The sequence below is a fragment of the Hyperolius riggenbachi genome, chromosome 2 (genome assembly GCF_040937935.1).
Source record: "Hyperolius riggenbachi isolate aHypRig1 chromosome 2, aHypRig1.pri, whole genome shotgun sequence".
In the NCBI taxonomy this organism is placed as follows: domain Eukaryota; kingdom Metazoa; phylum Chordata; class Amphibia; order Anura; family Hyperoliidae; genus Hyperolius; species Hyperolius riggenbachi.
The window spans coordinates 324,521,039-324,542,671 of record NC_090647.1 but is presented as its reverse complement, the minus strand read 5'-3'; the positions used below and the strand labels follow the sequence as shown (position 1 = coordinate 324,542,671).

At 44.9% G+C, this 21,633-nt stretch overlaps 1 protein-coding gene across 1 annotated transcript in view; it reads left to right on the top strand.

Moving 5' to 3' along the window:
- Nucleotides 1-21,633, top strand: part of FGR (FGR proto-oncogene, Src family tyrosine kinase) — a 51,330-nt gene that overhangs the window by 16,697 nt on the left and 13,000 nt on the right. The window contains exons 6-9 of the mRNA XM_068269257.1: nucleotides 1,983-2,138; nucleotides 8,024-8,203; nucleotides 9,781-9,857; nucleotides 11,780-11,933. Coding sequence (XP_068125358.1) covers nucleotides 1,983-2,138; nucleotides 8,024-8,203; nucleotides 9,781-9,857; nucleotides 11,780-11,933 — 567 coding nt within the window. The remainder of the gene's footprint in view (nucleotides 1-1,982; nucleotides 2,139-8,023; nucleotides 8,204-9,780; nucleotides 9,858-11,779; nucleotides 11,934-21,633) is intronic.

Below are 21,633 nucleotides of genomic sequence, written 5' to 3'. Positions count from 1 at the left end.
CGGCCTCCGTCACCCTGAACTAATCCGCTATGAACACACAGATGTGAAAGGATCCTAATACTTATAAGTATCCTTTCACATTCGTTCTGATTGGGTCCAATGCACTCCACTAAGTGGACCGTTTTCTTCTCGTCGTCTTCTTTGACCTTTGAAAGAAATCACCAGAACCGTCTTTGAGGTGACAAAACACAAACCAGGTATACCAATGTTCAGCCTGGCCAAATAGTTACAAAAAAAGGTGTTAGCTGTAAGTTATGAAATACTGCTAAAGGATTGTGAAGAAGTAATGCTGTGAAGTAGTAATACAATGAAATGTCTGTTTATTTTTGGTACAGAACAGGCAACTCATCCTTAGCCATTAGTGAATCATCATAACCAGGGCTCTGCGCAGTTTTTTAGTTGCTCTATACCAGACAGTACTGATTCAAAATAACATCATGACAGCCCGTCACGTATTTTTAGAAAAAAAAAAAAAGATAAGCAGCAACCACCTCACAGTTTTCTTGGTATATTTTAACAGTAAGGGCCCCAGTTTACATGGACAACTGCCAGTGGCTCGTTTAGCCGATTGCATTCTAATCGTTTTTCTGCTGATGAAAAGTGTTTATTGGAAAAGTGTTTGACAGAAAAGGGTTTGGCATTGGTTCCAAGCATTTCGTCACCGTGTTGTGTCTTGAGCCCCTTGTATGGACATGAAACTGCAAACGCACCCGAAACTAGATGCTACATGCAGCATTATAGAAAATTCGAATTCCTGCATTCACCTGCAATCTACAGTAAATGCATTAAGATGAACGCTGTCATGCATCTCAATGCAGTATACAGTGGATCCTGGCATTAAACACAGTGCACAGCTGCTGGCAGTCACCTGTGCGAAACGGCCCTCAGAACAAAGCAAAGCTGTAAAAGAAAATATTTTTTACATATTTAGTACAATGATACATAAACTTATAAGATGTATGCAGGTCAATGAATGAGAAGGAAATTGTATAAAAAGAAATAAGTAAATAAATAAAGTTAAAAGCATTGCACTGGATTCCACATGACTATGGTGACATCGTGTGGTGAAAAGTGGTATTGCAGTTTCCTGATCATTTGTTCTCAATTTTCATGTAGTTTTTTTCCACAAACTGAAGAAAACCAGAGGGGATATTATTAATAAGTGAAGGAAGCCAGAGGGTACATTTAAAGGGAGCTTTTACTTTTGTTAATGAAAAACACAAGGTGCCATAAACATAGATCAATGTTTTTATTTTTTCATTTTGGTATTTATTTTTATTAAAATAATCTTTTTATTTCAATCTGCCACCTGACAGTAAGCTGAAATCACTCTTCTTTGTAGCCTTAGCAACAGTACTCTCTGTACTCTGTTTGGAGTACCATTGCTATGAGACTTTCCAGATATCCTCACCTTACTCAATGAATGTATGTCTTTTTTCAACCCAAATGACTATGTAACTATATGCTGCAGAAGAAATTAGGCAAGAGAATTTGTTATTCAATTCAACATCTGGACTAATCCAGAAAATGGATTCAGACTTTGATATTTCTAACTGACAGGTTAATTAAAGAGGATTGTGAATTCTTAGGCCTCTTAATCAGTTGCCCTAAGTTATAAGTGGAAGAAAACTGATTTTCAAAGTAATGCCCATATATTCCTATGGCACAGTTCACACTTAACGCGTTTTAAGTGAAATCTTCTTCGCGTTTCAACTGCTATGGAAAAAACGCGTAAAGACACGTACTAACACGTACTAACGCATACCAACTAATTACGTGTAAATGGGGCCTCACTGTATGTTTTATATGCGCATACAAATGTAATCAAGCTGAAAGATGCTTGCCTTTAATCCTAGCTATACATAAAATACAACTGAGAGCTAAAATGGAAAGACTGAGTTTTTCCTCTACAAAAAGTGAAAGTTACCTTCAAATATGTTTTAATTTGAGTAATAAAAACGAAACCATAACTTTTTCTGCAGAATACAATGATGGATTGTGTCAGCTATTAAGAAGGCCTTGTGTGAACCTGAAGCCTCAAACCTTGGGACTGTCAAAAGATGCTTGGGAAATATCAAGGGATTCTATCACTCTTGATAAAAAGTTGGGACAAGGTTGCTTTGGAGATGTCTGGAAAGGTAAGTGCCCTTTAAATACCCTTAAAATGAACCTGAAGTGTGAGACCTTTGGAAGCTGCCATATTTATTTCATTTTAAACAATACCAGTTCCCTGGCAGTACTGCTGATCTTTCTGGTCAGTAGAGTCTAAATCACACACCTGAAACAAGCATGCAGTTAATCTTGTCAGATTTGTCACAGACATCTGATCTGCATGCTTGTTCAGGGTCTATGGCTAAAAAAATTAGAGGCAGAGGATCAGCAGGACAGCCAGGCAATGTGCATTATTTAAAAGGAAACAAACATGTCAGCCTCCATATCCCTCTTGCCTCTGGTTCCCTTTAATATGTTTATAGGCTTCATCAAAGATTATGTTAATAAAATACTAATATATCTATTTACAACATTGATGTTCTTTAAAATGTAACCATTCATAATAAATAATGTATATTTATTTTTTAACAAAAAAAAAAATAATCAACATTTATTGAAATCCCATTCTAGAACAATATAACTCTGCAAACCCTAAATTCCATCATTCATTTCTTGTGGCTCTTCTTCATTTTTCATTCAATTACAACAATCTACATTTACAGAGAGCGCAGCACTTGCCAGTCCTTAGGCCTGATTCCCACTGGCAGTAAAAAAAACATGCCGCTCACAGACCGGAAGGGATCTTAACAGATGCGAATGGATCCAATATTAACCTATGGATCCGTTCACATCTGTCTGTTCAAACGGATCCATTCTGCACGATTCTGCAAGTTTCCTCCTGCAGCAATTTTTCCTGAGCCCAGCGAAACGGAAACGGAAGCTGAAGCGAAAACTGAAAGTTTCTTCACACTACTGAAGAAACGGACCGTTCTAAACAGGAAAATTCTCTTTGGGGGTCTGTGGAGGATGTGGGGAAACGGAACAGAAGCAGCTGGATGGCAATGGAGTGAATATTAAGATCCATTTTCACAGATCCGTTTGCCACTATTTTGCCAGTGTGAACCGTGCCATATTGTTCTGAGTCTCGTGGGGTCTTTTGAGTGCGATTCTTGTGGGGGTATCTGCTTTCCTTAGTGAAGGGTCTATCTCCTGCTGCCTTCTATTGCCAATTGATTTTAGTTTTTTACACGTATTTACATGTATACCGGAGCTGCTTGGACACAATTTTTATAAGGCTGTTTTATGAACTGTTACTAGGGCTTATTTTTGGAGTAGGGCTTATATTTTGAGCATCAAAAAAAATCCAGAATAATCATGCCAGGGCATATTTTTAGGGTAGGTCTTTTCAGGGAAACCAGGTATGGCTGAAATGGGGACACAATGATGTGCATATTTCTATGATCTTTGTAAAAGTATTGAAGTGAACCTGAACTCTTGCACAGGACAGAAGGAAAACATATAGAAATGCACCCTGTATGTATGAGTTTAGCATGTTGAGGCGAGCACCGCTATTGGGTCTCACAAACATCTCATTCACTACCCAATAGAAGCTTAACTGGGGTTGGGAAACAGGTGCCGTAAAGTCCCCAGACTGGATGGAAGAACTTCACCAGTAAAAAAGTCAAACAGTACCCAGCATCTGAGTCACTGTCTCCAAAATGTCTACACTACATCTGTGCAACTGCAGCAAAAATGGCACCTGCCCCGTCCTAACAATCAGCCTCTTAGTTTTCAGGCAAGTTTTGAAGAGTTGTCTGTGAAATTTGAATAAGACATTTCCCATTCAATGAAAGCTGCAGTATCCTTGGCCTTATCTGATCTTAAATGGAAATCAATGGCTTTGTCTCATATACAGCTACCCTGGATGTCCTCCAACTTTACTGGAGAAAAAAACCTAGATTTTGCAAAACAGTCACACCACTACAACTCGCCAGTTGTAGATCAAGAGGCTAGGGAAGGGACTGCTGCCAAAACGTATGGGTGAAGCCTAGTACACATGGGAAACTCTTATGGGCAGTCGATTGTTTTGGTCTATCAACTGATCTGTAATTGGAGAGGATACACATATATATGTACAATTACTTCTCTGGGCTTTTGTTTTCCAAGCAAGTTCCCACTACTGTAATATTATATTGATTTTTCACAGATGCGCTTAGCGCAGTATGTGTAACTGAGCCATATTTTTCAGCAAGTCCACAGCTAATTCATGACCTATGTACCAGTTGTTCTGCAAAATTCCACTCCCAATTTTCAGACAAACTGATCATTTTACTGTATAATTGATTAGACCCAAATGAAGCTTGACCCCTGTGTACAAAGGCTAGGAGGTATTCCATACATTGTTAGGTCACGGGGACGTGGGTCATCAGACTAAGATCAAGAGGTGCAAGTTACTTATGTAGGGCGGGCCTTATCATATGACCCAGGATGTATAGGTTATGTATACATAATATTATGTGTAATATATCCAACTGAAAATAAAATCAACATAGCTTTAAAATATCATCTTAGCACATATACAATTAAATAAATAGTTACAAATGTGCAAATGTACCTTTTTTTTAACAGCAAACCGCATTCACCTCCCAACTGCCATGACCTTATAAATAGTCCACTTCTTTTTAATCCTCCCCCACATATCTCTGTTGCCCTCTGGAATGCCTGTTCAGTCTGTAACTTTATCCATGATCTTCTCACTTCCAATGCCTTCACCTTCTTTGGGGTCACTGAAAGCTGGCTGACTCCTTCTGACACAGCCTCACCTGCCGCCCTCTTATGGGGGATTCCACTTTAGTCATACTCCTAGAAGTGGGAATAAACATGGAGGTTGTGTGGGCATTCTCCTCTGTGATAAATAAAATAACAAAAATTGTATTGTGGCCACCTTTACATTGCATGGATTTCAGTTAAAGGGGCACTATGGCGAAACATTTTAAAATTTAAAATATGTGCAAACAGAATCCTTTTAGGGAATATCTTTATAAAGAATAAAAGCTTTGCTGAGAATCCCCTATGAAGAGATGGACTAGTCCAAAACCTGTCACTTCTGTCAGATTTCTACTACAAACTGTAAGTGACAGCAACATAGGAGAACGTCTTATTTGTTTAAACAATGATGCTGGCCAGCTTCCCTGCTTGCTACACAGTTTTTTGGCAGTTGGACAGAGCAACTGCTATTCACTTAGTGCTTTTGAAAATAAATACATTCCTGAGAATCCCCCCATGAAGAGATGGACTAGTACAAAACCTGTCGCTTCTGTCAGATTTCTACTACCTACTGTAAGTGACAGCAACATAGGAGAAAAGTAATTTATGGCTCATTTTACTCTGAAAAAAACGTACTTCTTATTTGTCTATGTTTGTACATATTTTAAATGTTACAATTTTTTCGCCACAGTGCCCCTTTAAGAATAGGCATGGTAGATGACAGGGGAGGTTAGAGTTAGGGCCTGAGCACATGAGCACACTAGCTCACTTCTGTCTATTTCTGTGATGATTTCAGAACGCATCAAGGCTATTAATCTAGCTTATTTCACTAATTTGCAGGTATTCTTTCCATGAATATTACATTGTTTGATAGGTCAATATTATTTGACTTTTTAATATAAATGGCAGTGGCCCTATTTAAAATACTTAGGGATTTATTTAACCATTGCAAACTCTTCTCCTCTGGGTCATAATTTCCTTCCTTACCTTTAATATCCAGAATACAGAGGTGTCTATGTAAGTTGTCGGAAAACTATTCTTTCTCTTGAGTGTCTGGAAAAACCCTCTGCCATCCCTGTTAGTAGTGTCATAGGCTCAATTTCAGATTGATTACATAAAACTTATTTGCAGATACTGGATCTTTCACTGGAAAGCACCTTATTTGCCACAATCTCCAAATTAATTTGGAGAATAAACACATGGATGGATTTTTGGATTGGGCAAACTCCTTAAAGCTTAAGTACAAACATTTATAAAACACACTAACCAGTCACACTACAACATTAGGGATTACGTTAATAACATTGAATATCTCCTTATAATAACACCAAATGAACAATCAGTTTTTGAAGGTGATGTCTTGGAAGCAATTGAAAGGAACTCAACAACTTTGACAAGAGCCAAATGTTGATGGCTAAACATTTGGATCAGCAAGCAACTAAAATGGAGTATTCTTGGCATGCTGTGGTTAGTACCTGCCAAAAGTGGTCCAAACAAGGACAAGTGATTGGATGACAGGATCTTAGGTGATAAAGGATCATTGATATTTGTGGGGAGTGAAGAATAGTTCATCAGGTCTGATCCTAAATAAGAGATACTGAACCACAAATTGCTGGAAAACCTAATACTGTCCAAGAGAAAAATGTGTCAAAGCTTGCTGCATATGGGTCTGCATAGCTGCAGCAAGTCAACATGTCCACTATTTTAAATGGAAGCAGGAAATGTGGGTGCCTGCAGCTAATGGATGATTTGGGCACCCCATAGGTGCTATTGCAATTATCGGCTATTGGCTTAAGCAGAAATTTGGGCGAATGATAAATAGTGGGTGCCAGGCCCATTTAATTAAAATTTTTCGTTTTTAAAAAAATTAGAATATTATAGTTTTTGAAATTTTTTGTCTTTTGTATTTATAATTTTTCATTTTTGAAAATTATCATTTTGAAATGTATCATTTTGAAAATGAAAAGGTTAGGAAGGGGGGTTTTAAGGTTTGGTATCAGAAGGGGGGGTTAGGGTTAGGGGTCAGGAGGGGGGGTTAAGGTTTGGTGTCAAAAGGGGGGGTTAGGGTTAGGGGTCAGGAGGGGGGGGGGGGTAAGGTTTGGTGTCAGAAGGGGGGGGGGGGTTAGGGTTAGGGGTCAGGAGGGGGGGGGGGGTTAAGGTTTGGTGTCAGAAGGGGGGGTTAGGGTAAGGGGATCAGGAAGGGGGGTTTTAAGGTTAGGTAATGGAGGGGGAGAGTCACACTTATGGTATTTGCTGGCATTTATATAACATCTGTTTGGTCTCTGATTTTTAGGATGCTGGTTGATGTGGTGACATAGTATTTATGAGAATTTCACTTTGTAACCCATTCCAAGCTATTTTTTTGATCACCCAAATCTCTCCCAGCACTTAATTTTTTCCATTGTGTGTGGGGGACATGGGTAATCGCTGAGTGCTGCTGCAGGGGGAGCCAGTATGGTCTCTACCTCCTTACAACAGTCAATCAGTAGGGGGGCAAGCAGCAGCAGCTCCTGCACTGTAGCTTTGCCCCACATTGAAAGCATATCAGTATAATTATGCCATGCATTGTGTGTGGTCCCAGAGGGGATCAAACTGTTAGTCTTTACCCCACACTTCAAACCCAGTAGGCTGACGCCATGCTGGACTAGATTCGGTGGCAGTGCAGGCAGCAGGGAGCACAAATGCATCTATGGTATATACAGTATTTATATTACATGGCGCAGCAGTGGAGAGGACGTCACGCACCGCCACTCATCGTCCCTCCTTTGCCCCCCCCCGCATAGTGACACAGCACATCATCAGCTGCACACCTGACACGCGGGTGTGCAGCCTGACCCAGTGATGCCGCCCATGGTGATCAGGTACTGATCCCCGCCAGGTGACATCCGTCAAAGATGTGTACGAACCTTAACTAACTCATGCTCTTTGAGTGAGTCTGAATGACAGCTAGAGAAACTGAACCAAAATAGATTGTGCTCAGCTTTTACACACATTTTTTTAATTACAAAACAATCTGATAATTTGTCCAGCAATGTTATCTTCCGTGAAGTGTAAATATGTCTTCAAGTGATGTACCACTCTTTTAGTGTTTTCTGTTCATGTTTGTTTTTTTTCTTTTTGAGTTTCATAATACTTTAATCCAGGAGCTTCTGCACAGGAGATAGACATGAAGCCATCTCCTATTCTGTGTTTGACAGTCAATGTATGCAGCAAACAAAGCAAAACAGTCCGAACCTTGAATGACTGTGCATGTTCTGTTTCTAAGGAACATGGAGTGGAACTACAAAGGTCGCTGTCAAGACTCTCAAGCCAGGCACCATGTCCAAAGAAGCCTTTCTAGAGGAGGCTCAGATCATGAAGAAACTCCGCCATGATAAACTGGTTCAGTTATATGCAGTGGTTTCTGAAGAGCCTATTTACATTGTGACCGAGTTTATGGAGCAAGGTACATTTTAGAACAAATACATTTCACTAATTGCCCCTTGTTTAAAAAAAACTCTCATTTTAAAAAAACTTTTTCATTACTCTTCAGCTCTTGATTGTTCAGATGGGCGAGCATCATAATTTCTGCAAATTAGGTTTCTTAACCGATTTTCTGTGTGTATAAAAAAAATAAAAATAAAACAAAACAAACAATTATGTCTATGAATCTTCACAGGCGGCGCCTGTCAGTTGTTGTCAGGAACACTTTATTCCTGACAACAGTTTCATATTATTAATGGTAGTAGTGAAGGGTTCTGCAATATCCACAATACTGTAGTGAGCAGGGCCGTTTCTGGCCATTTTGCCACCCAAGACAAGGCAGCTGTTGCTTGCCCCCACCCTCTAAACTTATAAATAAGACGTCTATTGGCTACATTAATTGGCCTTGCGGACACGCCGGACAGCAATGATCAATTAATAGGTTAGATACAAAAATGCTTTTCAAAACAATTCTATAGGATACATATATTATAACCAGGCCAGAGCCACCGCACTGGCGCAAAATCATTCAAACCACACAATAAATCCTATAAAGGTTAGAAGAGGTGTGTAGCCAAATTATACTGTTTGTGTTAAACCTGGGTATTTACAGGTTGGAACAATCAATAAAGAACAAATCAAAAGCATTACAGCTTAATTAGCTCATGAACAGTACCTACCATGTAATTTTTATGCTACTCAGGCAACCTTTGTTATGTTAATCAGTAGTGTCCATTTAGGTGTTAAAATTAGCATTTATTCATGTCTTATGGCCCATACTCACAGGCTACATTTGTGCCTGTCGCTAGCACACAGGAGCGTGTGCGCGACAGGCCGGCGACAGCTTGTCGCCAGGTCCCTCCGCATACACACGGAGGGACCTGGCAACTGATACGGCGGAAGCTGTCGCTGTTGTTCCTCCCCCTGCCGGAAGCTCAATGTATTCTCCGCTTGTTGCTGTCGCTAGTCCGCATACCCACGCGGACTAGCGACAGTTGCAGCGACGAGCGACGGTTCGGTTTGCGTGCCCATGCAACACCTCATACTCACGGGCGACCTGTCGCCGCAACACGCGCGCGCCGCATGTTGCGGCGACAATTGTAGCCCGTAAATATGGGCCATTACTGTAACTAGCAGTTGTGTATAAGAATTCCATCAAGCACAATGTGCTAAGAATAGCTTCTCAAGTAGCTGTCACCACAGGCATCTGCCTGGTTCGTCTATGCCTAAAACAGCCCAGGTGGTGAGAAATCACACAGGACTTCAGGCGGATACACACACATGGGCCAATGGTTTGGGGTTATCTCTGTGAAGAATCTAGTGTGTGTACAATTACTCTGCCCAAAGATCCTTAGTGCTGGATCAACTCAATCAAGTTCATTGTTACCATTTTGTCCCTCCTCCATAACAGAAAAATGCATTACAAGGCTTTAGGCTATTATGTCTATAAATCTTCTAAAACAGTGCGTCTCTAGGCTTCAAACATAAATAAGTACATAGGTCTATATATTTATTACTGCTGCATTGAATATTGGTTTATCTGTGTTTTCTGTTTTGCAGGAAGTTTACTAGAATATCTGAAAGAAGGGCCTGGACGATACCTGAAGCTGCCACAGTTAGTGGATATGTCAGCACAGGTAAGTAAGTGCTGATTCTATGTTGGGGTACTCACTGGTCCCCACAGAGGCTTTGTTTTGCAGCTAGTGGTTTATTTTATTGTCTATCAATTTCCTCTCTAAATATTAAATAGTATTCCACAGAGTACTATTCCTGGTCTAACTATCTATCACAATAAGTAAATATTCATGACCAGGATATACAGTAATTAAAGAGACATTGAAGCGGAAAAATTATGATATAATGAATTTTGTGTAGTTCGGATAATTACTAGAACATTAGTACCAAAAAAAAATATTCTCATATTTTTAATTTCAGTTATATAGTGTTTTTTTTATAACATTGCATCATTCTCTAATATTTGCAGTTTACACACTACTCAGCATTCTAAATGATTTTACAGAGCAGGCCAGTGAACTAGTGACCTGCCCTCTGTAGAGAAAAATAAGATACAATGACTGACAGTTGACATAACAAGCTTCAGAAGACAGAGCTCTCTGTGATTTTAAAAGTCGTGGAGCTCAATGGCCCTTTTGCATAGATAACAACTAGAGAGTTTCTTAACTCTTCCTGTACTGGAAACATCATAAGACTTATGTTCCTGCTCCTAATGTTTTATTTCTTAGTTGTACTACACATACAAATCATTATATTTTAATTTATTTATTTTTGCTTCAGTGTCTATGTTCTGCAGTAATGTCATTACAGGAATTTTGGTTCTTATACCACCTATAATCACTACAGCAATTTATAGCACCCTACTAGTGATACTGATAACTTAATTAATAAGTAATTTGTATAATTTGCATTTATACATGTATTGGTATATGCAAGAATCATTATACAAAAACAAAAATACTTATTACTTTACACATTTTGAAATTAGCCATATGATTGGAAGCCAGAGCTGCTATCAGAATCCTTAAAAAAGTACCCATACCAAATACACTTTATGCCCTGTCCTGGGCCCCTCCACACTAGGCAAAATTTAGAACTCCCCCCTCCTTGAGCCCAGTGATAGAGTACTATCTGCAATGGATTAGCACTAGGGGATGCAGAGGTTGCGACCGCACTAGAGCCCTTGGAACAGAGGGGCCCACTAGGGGCCCTCTGTCAACTGGTATTGGCTCTTCAATGGTGCTTTGCTGGTAGTGATCACTTCTATATATGCTTTGAATAGTGGTAATCATTATCAAACTGTCCCCATCTTCTGCTTACACCTCTCATATTGTGGATGTCCTTGGCAGGTTTTATTGCACCATATGAATTGTTATGTATACAATACTTGGGGGGTCCAATGTAAAACTTGTGCTGAGGCCCAAAGCTTCTTAGCTATGCCACTGCCTACCTGTACCCCTCTGTTGGCAGCCCTAATAGGAGGGCATTAGGTATATGGTGCATTTCTATGAAGTCAGCCTAAACAATTTTGTCATATTGGTAAATGAGGTTCACAAACACAGTAATATGCAGGTAAAGCCTTCCAGGGAAGAAATCAAAATAATGACTTTGGATACTTCAATATTCACAATCCTCTGTGTAGCTAAATAAGAAAAAGTGTAGCTGTATTCTTTTCAGATCAGAATTGCCAGTTAACTTTCAGATGTTTTACCGTATGCTCTTTAGAGGATCTTTTAGCCACATAGTAAACTTCAGCAGCTGCTGTAGGCTGCTGCTCATTTTTTAAAGAATAATAGTGTACACTCACATAAACATTACAGTTCTCACTGCTCAATACTAGTCACATTTGATGACCCGTTATTATGTGTGTAGCCAGCAGTAGCCATAAGATGCCCTTTCACTCAGTCTCTTTTTGCTGATAACAGTTTTTACTTCTAAACGTCCATAGGACACATGACCACCTAATTCTCAGTTACCAAGGACTCACAGCCCTGCACTGTCAGACTCTACTGTGTGATCAAATCATTTCTGCTTTTTTTTTTAGATATCTTCTGGCATGGCATATATTGAACGAATGAATTATATTCACCGTGATCTCAGAGCGGCCAACATTCTGGTTGGGGACAACCTGATCTGCAAGATTGCAGACTTTGGCCTTGCTCGTCTCATTGAAGACAATGAATACACAGCTCGACAGGGTAATGGCCTTTTATTTATTCTCTGACTCTGAAACGCTTTTCAGTCCTGATAACAATAATTGCTTCTAGTGAATGGGAGTGTTTTGGGGCTGGATTTAGGTAGAAAAGGCAATAGCATTGACCATGGGCATGTTAACAAGTTTATATTTTCAGTTATTTATGATCATCAAACAAAAGAGAGTATTCAGATAAAAGTTAAACTTCTATAGGAGTTATAACAATTATATAAAATAAGTTTACTGTTCATACCAATCAGAATTTCCTCTTGAGTTCTGGATTCAGTTAGCAACTCAACCCAATCCGCCTGGCTACCTGAATACCCTCAAGCATGTGGTTTCACAATTACTCCTGCACTGGTATACTATTCTCCTTCTATACTGGCAGGAAGTGGCATAGGACACTGGTATACCATTTCTCTGAATACGGGAGGGATGAGGCATAGGACACTGGTATCCCACTTCATCTCCAAACTGGCAGAAGGAAGCATAGAACACTGGTATACCACTCTCCCTGCAAACTGGCAGAAGGAGGCATAGGGCACTGGTATTCCACTCTCCCTGCAGACTGGCAGAAGGAGGCATAGGGCACTGGTATACCACTCTCCCTGCAGACTGGCAGAAGGAGGCATAGGGCACTGGTATACCACTCTCCCTGCAGACTGGCAGAAGGAGGCATAGGGCACTGGTATACCACTCTCCGTGCAGACTGGCAGAAGGAGGCATAGGGCACTGGTATAGCACTCTCCCTGCAGACTGGCAGAAGGAGGCATAGGGCACTGGTATACCATTCTCCCTGCAGACTGGCAGAAGGAGGCATAGGGCACTGGTATAGCACTCTCCCTGCAGACTGGCAGAAGGAGGCATAGGGCACTGGTATACCACTCTCCCTGTAGACTAGCAGAAGGAGGCATAGGACACTGGTATATCACTCTTCCTTAAGACTGGCAGAAGGAGCCAAAGGACACTGGTATACCACTCTCCCTGCAGACTGGCAGAAGGAGGCATAGGGCACTGGTATAGCACTCTCCCTGCAGACTGGCAGAAGGAGGCAAAGGACACTGGTATACCACTCTCCCTGCAGACTGGCAGAAGGAGGCATAGGGAACTGGTATAGCACTCTCCCTGCAGACTGGCAGAAGGAGGCAAAGGACACTGGTATACCACTTTCCCTTAAGCCTGGCAGAAGAAGGCATATGACACTGATAGACTACTCTCCCTGCAGACTGGCAGAAGGAGGCAAATGACACTGGTAGACTACTCTCCCTGCAGACTGGCAGATGGAGGCATCAGACACTGGTTATACCACTCTCCCTGCGGACTGGCAGAAGGAGACTTAGGGCACTGGTATACTACTCTCCCTTCAGACTGTCAGAAGGTAAAATAGGACACTGGTATACCACTCTCCCTGCAGACTGGCAGAAGGAGACATAGGGCACTGGTATACCACTCTCCCTGCAGACTGGCAGAAGAAGGCAAAGGACACTGGTATACTACTCTCCCTGTAGACTAGCAGAAGGAGGCATAGGGCACTGGTATACCACTTTCCCTTAAGACTGGCAGAAGGAGGCATAGGACACTGGTAGACTACTCTCCCTGCAAACTGGCAGAAGGAGGCATAGGGTGCTGGTATACTACTCTCCCTGCAGACTGGCAGAAGGAGGCATAGGGCACTGGTATACCACTCTCCCTGCAGACTGGCAGAAGGATGCATATGGCACTGGTATACCACTTTCCCTTAAGACTGGCAGAAGGAAGCATAGAACACTGGTATACCACTCTCCCTGCAAACTGGCGGAAGGAGGCATAGGGCACTGGTATACCACTCTCCCTGCAGACTGGCAGAAGGAGCCAAAGGACACTGGTATACCACTCTCCCTGCAGACTGGCAGAAGGAGGCATAGGGCACTGGTATAGCACTCTCCCTGCAGACTGGCAGAAGGAGGCAAAGGACACTGGTATACCACTATCCCTGCAGACTGGCAGAAGGAGCCAAAGGACACTGGTATACCACTCTCCCTGCAGACTGGCAGAAGGAGGCATAGGGCACTGGTATACCACTCTCCCTGCAGACTGGCAGAAGGAGGCATAGGGCACTGGTAGAGCACTATCCCTGAAGACTGGCAGAAGGAGCCAAAGGACACTGGTATACCACTCTTCCTGCAGACTGGCAGAAGGAGGCATAGGGCACTGGTATACCACTCTCCCTGCAGACTGGCAGAAGGAGCCAAAGGACACTGGTATACTACTCTCCCTGCAGACTGACAGAAGGAGGCCTAGGACACTGGTATACTACTCTCCCCGCAGACTGGCAGAAGGAGGCATAGGGCACTGGTATACCACTTTCCCTTAAGACTGGCAGAAGGAGGAATAGGACACTGATATACTACTCTTCCTGCAGACTGGCAGAAGGAGCCAAAGGACACTGGTATACCACTCTCCCTGCAGACTGGCAGAAGGAGGCATAGGGCACTGGTATACCACTCTCCCTGCAGACTGGCAGAAGGAGGCATAGGGCACTGGTATAGCACTATCCCTGCAGACTGGCAGAAGGAGCCAAAGGACACTGGTATACCACTCTTCCTGCAGACTGGCAGAAGGAGGCATAGGGCACTGGTATACCACTCTCCCTGCAGACTGGCAGAAGGAGCCAAAGGACACTGGTATACCACTCTCCCTGCAGACTGGCAGAAGGAGGCATAGGGCACTGGTATACCATTTCTCTGAATACGGGAGGGATGAGGCATAGGACACTGGTATCCCACTTCATCTCCAAACTGGCAGAAGGAAGCATAGAACACTGGTATACCACTCTCCCTGCAAACTGGCAGAAGGAGGCATAGGGCACTGGTATACCACTCTCCCTGCAGACTGGCAGAAGGAGGCATAGGGCACTGGTATACCACTCTCCCTGCAGACTGGCAGAAGGAGGCATAGGGCACTGGTATACCACTCTCCCTGCAGACTGGCAGAAGGAGGCATAGGGCACTGGTATACCACTCTCCGTGCAGACTGGCAGAAGGAGGCATAGGGCACTGGTATAGCACTCTCCCTGCAGACTGGCAGAAGGAGGCATAGGGCACTGGTATGGCACTCTCCCTGCAGACTGGCAGAAGGAGGCATAGGGCACTGGTATACCATTCTCCCTGCAGACTGGCAGAAGGAGGCATAGGGCACTGGTATAGCACTCTCCCTGCAGACTGGCAGAAGGAGGCATAGGGCACTGGTCATGGCCGTTTCTACCCCCGTGCGGGGCGTGCCGCCGCCCGGGGCGCTGCTGGGAGGGGGGCGCTGTGATGGAGGGGGGAGCCGCAGCCGCGGGGAGGGCAGCCCGACCTCTCCCTCCCTCTCCCTGGGCCGCCCTCCATGCGATCCCCCCTCGGACGAAGTGCAGAGTAATGCGCAGGGAAGCGCTATAGAAAACTACTCACCTCGCTGGCTCCAAGCGCTGCTCTTTCGCCGCCAGTCTCATCTCTGCCTACACGCTGATACACACACGCTGCTAAACAGGAAGCAGCGTGTGTGTGTATCAGCGTGTAGGCAGAGAGAGGAGACTGGCGGCGAGAGAGCAGCGCTTGGAGCCAGCGAGGTGAGTAGCTTTCTATAGCGCTTCCCTGCGCATTACTCTGCACTTCGTCCGAGGGGGGATCGCATGGAGGGCGGCCCAGGGAGAGGGAGGGAGAGGTCGGGCTGCCCTCCCCGCGGCTGCGGCTCCCCCCTCCATCATGGGGGGCACCTACCTAACCTATACTGGGGCAGCTACCTATCTAACCTATCCTGGGGGGCACTTACCTATCTAACCTATCCTGGGGGGCACCTACCTAATCTAACCTATACTGGGGGGCACCTACCTATCTAACCTATACTGGGGGGCAGCTACCTAATCTAACCTATACTGGGGGGCACCTACCTAATCTAACCTATACTGGGGGGGGGGGGCACCTACCTAATCTAACCTATACTGGGGGGCACCTACCTAATCTAACCTATACTGGGGGACACCTACCTAATCTAACCTATACTGGGTGGCAGCTACCTAATCTAACCTATACTGAGGGGGCAGCTACCTAATCTAACATATACTGGGCGGCACCTACCTATCTAACCTATACTGGGGGGCACCTACCTATCTAACCTATACTGGGGAGCAGCTACCTATCTAACCTATACTGGGGAGCAGCTACCTATCTAACCTATACTGGGGGAAGCTACCTATCTAACCTATACTGGGGGGCACCTACCTAAGCTAACCTATACTGGGGGGCACCTACCTAATCTAACCTATACTGGGGGGAAGCTACCTAATCTAACCTATACTGAGGGGGCAGCTACCTAATCTAACCTACACTGGGAGGCACCTACCTATCTAACCTATACTGGGGGGCACCTACCTATCTAACCTATACTGGGGGGCAGCTACCTATCTAACCTATACTGGGGGCAGCTACCTATCTAACCTATACTGGGGCACCTACCTAACCTATACTGGGGGGCAGCTACCTATCTAACCTGGGGGGCAGCTACCTAATCTAACCTATACTGAGGGGGCAGCTACCTAATCTAACCTATACTGGGGGGCAGCTACCTATCTAACCTATACTGGGGGGCACCTACCTATCTAACCTATACTGGGGGGCACCTACCTATCCTATACTGGGGGGCAGCTACCTATCTAACCTATACTGGGGGGCACCTTCCTAACCTATACTGGGGGGCACCTTCCTATCTAACCTATAGTAGGAGCATTAACTTATCTAACCTGTATTGGGGGCACCTACCTACCTAGCTAGTCTATACAGGTGACAACTATACTGGCTACCTATATTGGAGGCACCTACCTAACTAACCTATACTGGGGGCATCTACCTATCTAAGCTATGCGGGGGGCAACTATTCTGGCTACCTATATTAGAGGCACCCACCTAGCTAACCTGTAGTGGGGGCACCTAACTATCTAACTTATACCGGGGACGCCTGCCTATCTAACCTATACTGTGGGCAACTATACTGGCTACCTATACTAGAGGCACCTACCTGGCTAACCTATACCGGAGGCAACTATACTGGCTCACCTATGCCTGGCTACCTATACTGGGGTACCTATAGCTGGCTACCTATACTGGGGTACCTATTCTGGGGGAATCTATACTGAGTGCAACTAGACCTGGCTAACCTACACTGTGGGCACCCATACCTTGCTCCGGGGGGGGCGCAATTTTTACACCCTCGCCCTGGGTGCATTTTAGCCTAGAAACTGCACTGGCACTGGTATACCACTCTCCCTGTAGACTAGCAGAAGGAGGCATAGGACACTGGTATATCACTCTTCCTTAAGACTGGCAGAAGGAGCCAAAGGACACTGGTATACCACTCTCCCTGCAGACTGGCAGAAGGAGGCATAGGGCACTGGTATAGCACTCTCCCTGCAGACTGGCAGAAGGAGGCAAAGGACACTGGTATACCACTCTCCCTGCAGACTGGCAGAAGGAGGCATAGGGAACTGGTATAGCACTCTCCCTGCAGACTGGCAGAAGGAGGCAAAGGACACTGGTATACCACTTTCCCTTAAGCCTGGCAGAAGAAGGCATATGACACTGGTAGACTACTCTCCCTGCAGACTGGCAGAAGGAGGCATATGACACTGGTAGACTACTCTCCCTGCAGACTGGCAGATGGAGGCATCAGACACTGGTTATACCACTCTCCCTGCAGACTGGCAGAAGGAGACTTAGGGCACTGGTATACTACTCTCCCTGCAGACTGTCAGAAGGTAAAATAGGACACTGGTATACCACTCTCCCTGCAGACTGGCAGAAGGAGACATAGGGCACTGGTATACCACTCTCCCTGTAGACTAGCAGAAGGAGGCATAGGGCACTGGTATACCACTTTCCCTTAAGACTGGCAGAAGGAGGCATAGGACACTGGTAGACTACTCTCCCTGCAGACTGGCAGAAGGAGGCATAGGGTGCTGGTATACTACTCTCCCTGCAGACTGGCAGAAGGAGGCATAGGGCACTGGTATACCACTCTCCCTGCAGACTGGCAGAAGGATGCATATGGCACTGGTATACCACTTTCCCTTAAGACTGGCAGAAGGAAGCATAGAACATTGGTATACCACTCTCCCTGCAGACTGGCAGAAGGAGGCAAAGGACACTGGTATACCACTATCCCTGCAGACTGGCAGAAGGAGCCAAAGGACACTGGTATACCACTCTCCCTGCAGACTGGCAGAAGGAGGCATAGGGCACTGGTATACCACTCTCCCTGCAGACTGGCAGAAGGAGGCATAGGGCACTGGTATAGCACTATCCCTGCAGACTGGCAGAAGGAGCCAAAGGACACTGGTATACCACTCTTCCTGCAGACTGGCAGAAGGAGGCATAGGGCACTGGTATACCACTCTCCCTGCAGACTGGCAGAAGGAGCCAAAGGACACTGGTATACTACTCTCCCTGCAGACTGACAGAAGGAGGCATAGGACACTGGTATACTACTCTCCCCACAGACTGGCAGAAGGAGGCATAGGGCACTGGTATACCACTTTCCCTTAAGACTGGCAGAAGGAGGAATAGGACACTGATATACTACTCTTCCTGCAGACTGGCAGAAGGAGCCAAAGGACACTGGTGGTATACCACTCTCCCTGCAGACTGGCAGAAGGAGGCATAGGGCACTGGTATACCACTCTCCCTGCAGACTGGCAGAAGGAGGCATAGGGCACTGGTATAGCACTATCCCTGCAGACTGGCAGAAGGAGCCAAAGGACACTGGTATACCACTCTTCCTGCAGACTGGCAGAAGGAGGCATAGGGCACTGGTATACCACTCTCCCTGCAGACTGGCAGAAGGAGCCAAAGGACACTGGTATACCACTCTCCCTGCAGACTGGCAGAAGGAGGCATAGGGCACTGGTATACCACTCTCCCTGCAGACTGGCAGAAGGAGGCATAGGGCACTGGTATAGCACTATCCCTGCAGACTGGCAGAAGGAGCCAAAGGACACTGGTATACCACTCTTCCTGCAGACTGGCAGAAGGAGGCATAGGGCACTGGTATACCACTCTCCCTGCAGACTGGCAGAAGGAGCCAAAGGACACTGGTATACTACTCTACCTGCAGACTGACAGAAGGAGGCATAGGACACTGGTATACTACTCTCCCCGCAGACTGACAGAAGGAGGCATAGGGCACTGGTATACCACTTTCCCTTAAGACTGGCAGAAGGAGGAATAGGACACTGGTATACTACTCTTCCTGCAGACTGGCAGATGGAGGCATCAGACACTGGTATACCACTCTTTCCCTGCAAACTGGCAGAAGGAGGCATAGGACACTGGTATACTACTCTCCCTGCAGACTGGCAGAAGGAGGCATATGACACTGGTATACCACTTCCCCTTAAGACTGGCAGAAGGAGGCATCAGACACTGGTTATACCACTCTCCCCGCAAACTGGCAGAAGGAGGCATAGGACACTGGTATACTACTCTCCCTGCAGACTGGCAGATGGAGGCATTAGACACTGGTATACCACTCTCCCTGCAGACTGGCAGAAGGATAATACAATAATAATAATAATACAATACAATAACATTTGTAAAGCGCTTTTCTCCCATAGGACTCAAAGCGCATAGCTGTGTCTCAGATTAATACAGGGTTTCAGGCTGGGTTGTGTTACAGAGGAGATAGTCAGATGTTCATGAATGCCAGACTGAAAAGGTAGGTTTTCAGTTTAGACTTAAATGCTTCCAGGGATGGGGCTGTCCTGATTGGGTGTGGCAGGGAGTTCCAAAGTGTAGGGGCAGCATGACAAAAGGCTCTGTCTCCAAAGGTTTTGAGGTGGACTCTGGGGGTGACCAAGGTGTTACGTCCTTTTGATCTAAGATTGTGGGGGGTGTGATGTAGTTGCAACAAGTCCTTCAGGTATCCAGGGCCCAGATTGTGCAAGGATTTGAATGTCAGTAAGCCAATCTTAAACAGAATTCTCCATTTTATCGGTAGCCAGTGGAGTGAGCTCAGGGTTGGTGTTATGTGGCAATGGCGGGGTTGGCTCGTTAACAGCCTTGCGGCGGCATTCTGTACTAATTGCAGGAGGCGTAAGTCTTTCTTATGCAGGCCTGTGTAGAGGACGTTGCAGTAGTCTAACCTTGATGTGACGAAGGCATGAACTAGGGTTGGAAGATCCTCTGAAGGAATTAGGTGTTTAATCCTTGCAATATTCCTTAGGTGAAAGAAGGAATGTTTCACAACAGCTGAGATTTGATTCCTGAAGCTTAATTTCCCATCAATCAGTACTCCCAGGCTGCGCACACAGTCTGAGTTGTTCAGGTCTGAGCTCCTTATCCTTAGCGGTGTTGGTTGAGACTGGAGCTGCTTTGCTGTTGAGCCCTGGCCCTCGATAACAAGAACCTCAGTTTTGTCAGCATTAAGTTTTAGCCAATTATTATTCATCCACTCCTGAAGCTCAGCTAAGCATGCGTTTATTTGTGGAGTAGGGTCTGTGACATCAGGTTTGAATGACAAATATAGCTGGGTGTCATCAGCATAGCAATGATATGTCAGGCCATGTTTTTGTATGATTTCTCCAAGTGGCAGCATGTATATGGTGAACAGTAAAGGGGATAATATTGCGCCCTGAGGTACACCGTATTTTAGTGGTACAGGGTTGGAGAGGAAGGGCCCTAAGGCTACCCTTTGTGTTCTGCCAGCCAGGAAGGAGTTGAACCACCGGAGAACAATGCCATCTATGCCACAGTACTCTTGTAGCCTGTTGAGTAAGATTTCATGATCGACTGTGTCAAAAGCCGCTGAGAGGTCGAGCAAAATCAGGATGGAACATTGACCCTTGTCTCTTGCAATGAGCAGATCATTGCAAATCTGGGTGAGGGCTGTTTCACAACTGTGATATTTCCTGAAACCAGATTGAAGAGGGTCAAGGATGTTGTTTCTGGAGAGCCTGGCTTCAAGTTGGAGGTAGACAGCCTTTTCAATAACTTTTCCCAGAAAGGGGAGGTTTGAGACAGGTCTGTAGCTGTTTAGAGCATCTGGGTCTAAGGATGGTTTCTTGAGTAGAGGCCTGACGATTGCTTCTTTCAGAGTAGAGGGAAACCACTCTTCTTGTAAGGAGCCGTTGACTATTTTGTGGAATGCCGGTGTAAATAGTTCAGGGCATTTCAACATGAACTTAGTGGGGCCAGGGTCCAGATCGCAGGTAGTCTGGCGAAGGTTTGAGAGGATATCCAAGATGTCTTTTTCAGTGATTACCTTAAAATCAGACCATGGTGGTAGGCTATTTTTGCACCTGTTATATGGCTCTGCATGGGTTTCTGGTGCTGTGAATTGAATGGCAGATCGTATGGAGGAGACTTTGTCTGAGAAGAAGTGGGCAAATTTCTCGCACAGTTCCTGTGAAGGTCTGATGCTGGATTTCCTGCAAGATGGATTGCAGAGACTGTCAACCGTGCGGAAGAGTTGGGCAGGTCTGTTGGCTGCATTTGCAATTTCGTGAGACAGGAATTAGGACTTCTTTTTGTTAATCATTGTTTGATATTTTTTCAGGTGAGCAATTAGGGAAAGTTTGTCATCAGGAGACTGATGTTTGCGCCACCTTCGTTCCAGTCTGCGTCCCTGTTTCTTTAGTTCCTTTATAGAGTTGTCAAACCAGCGAGCGTGATGTAATGGTGCGGAACGTTTAATCT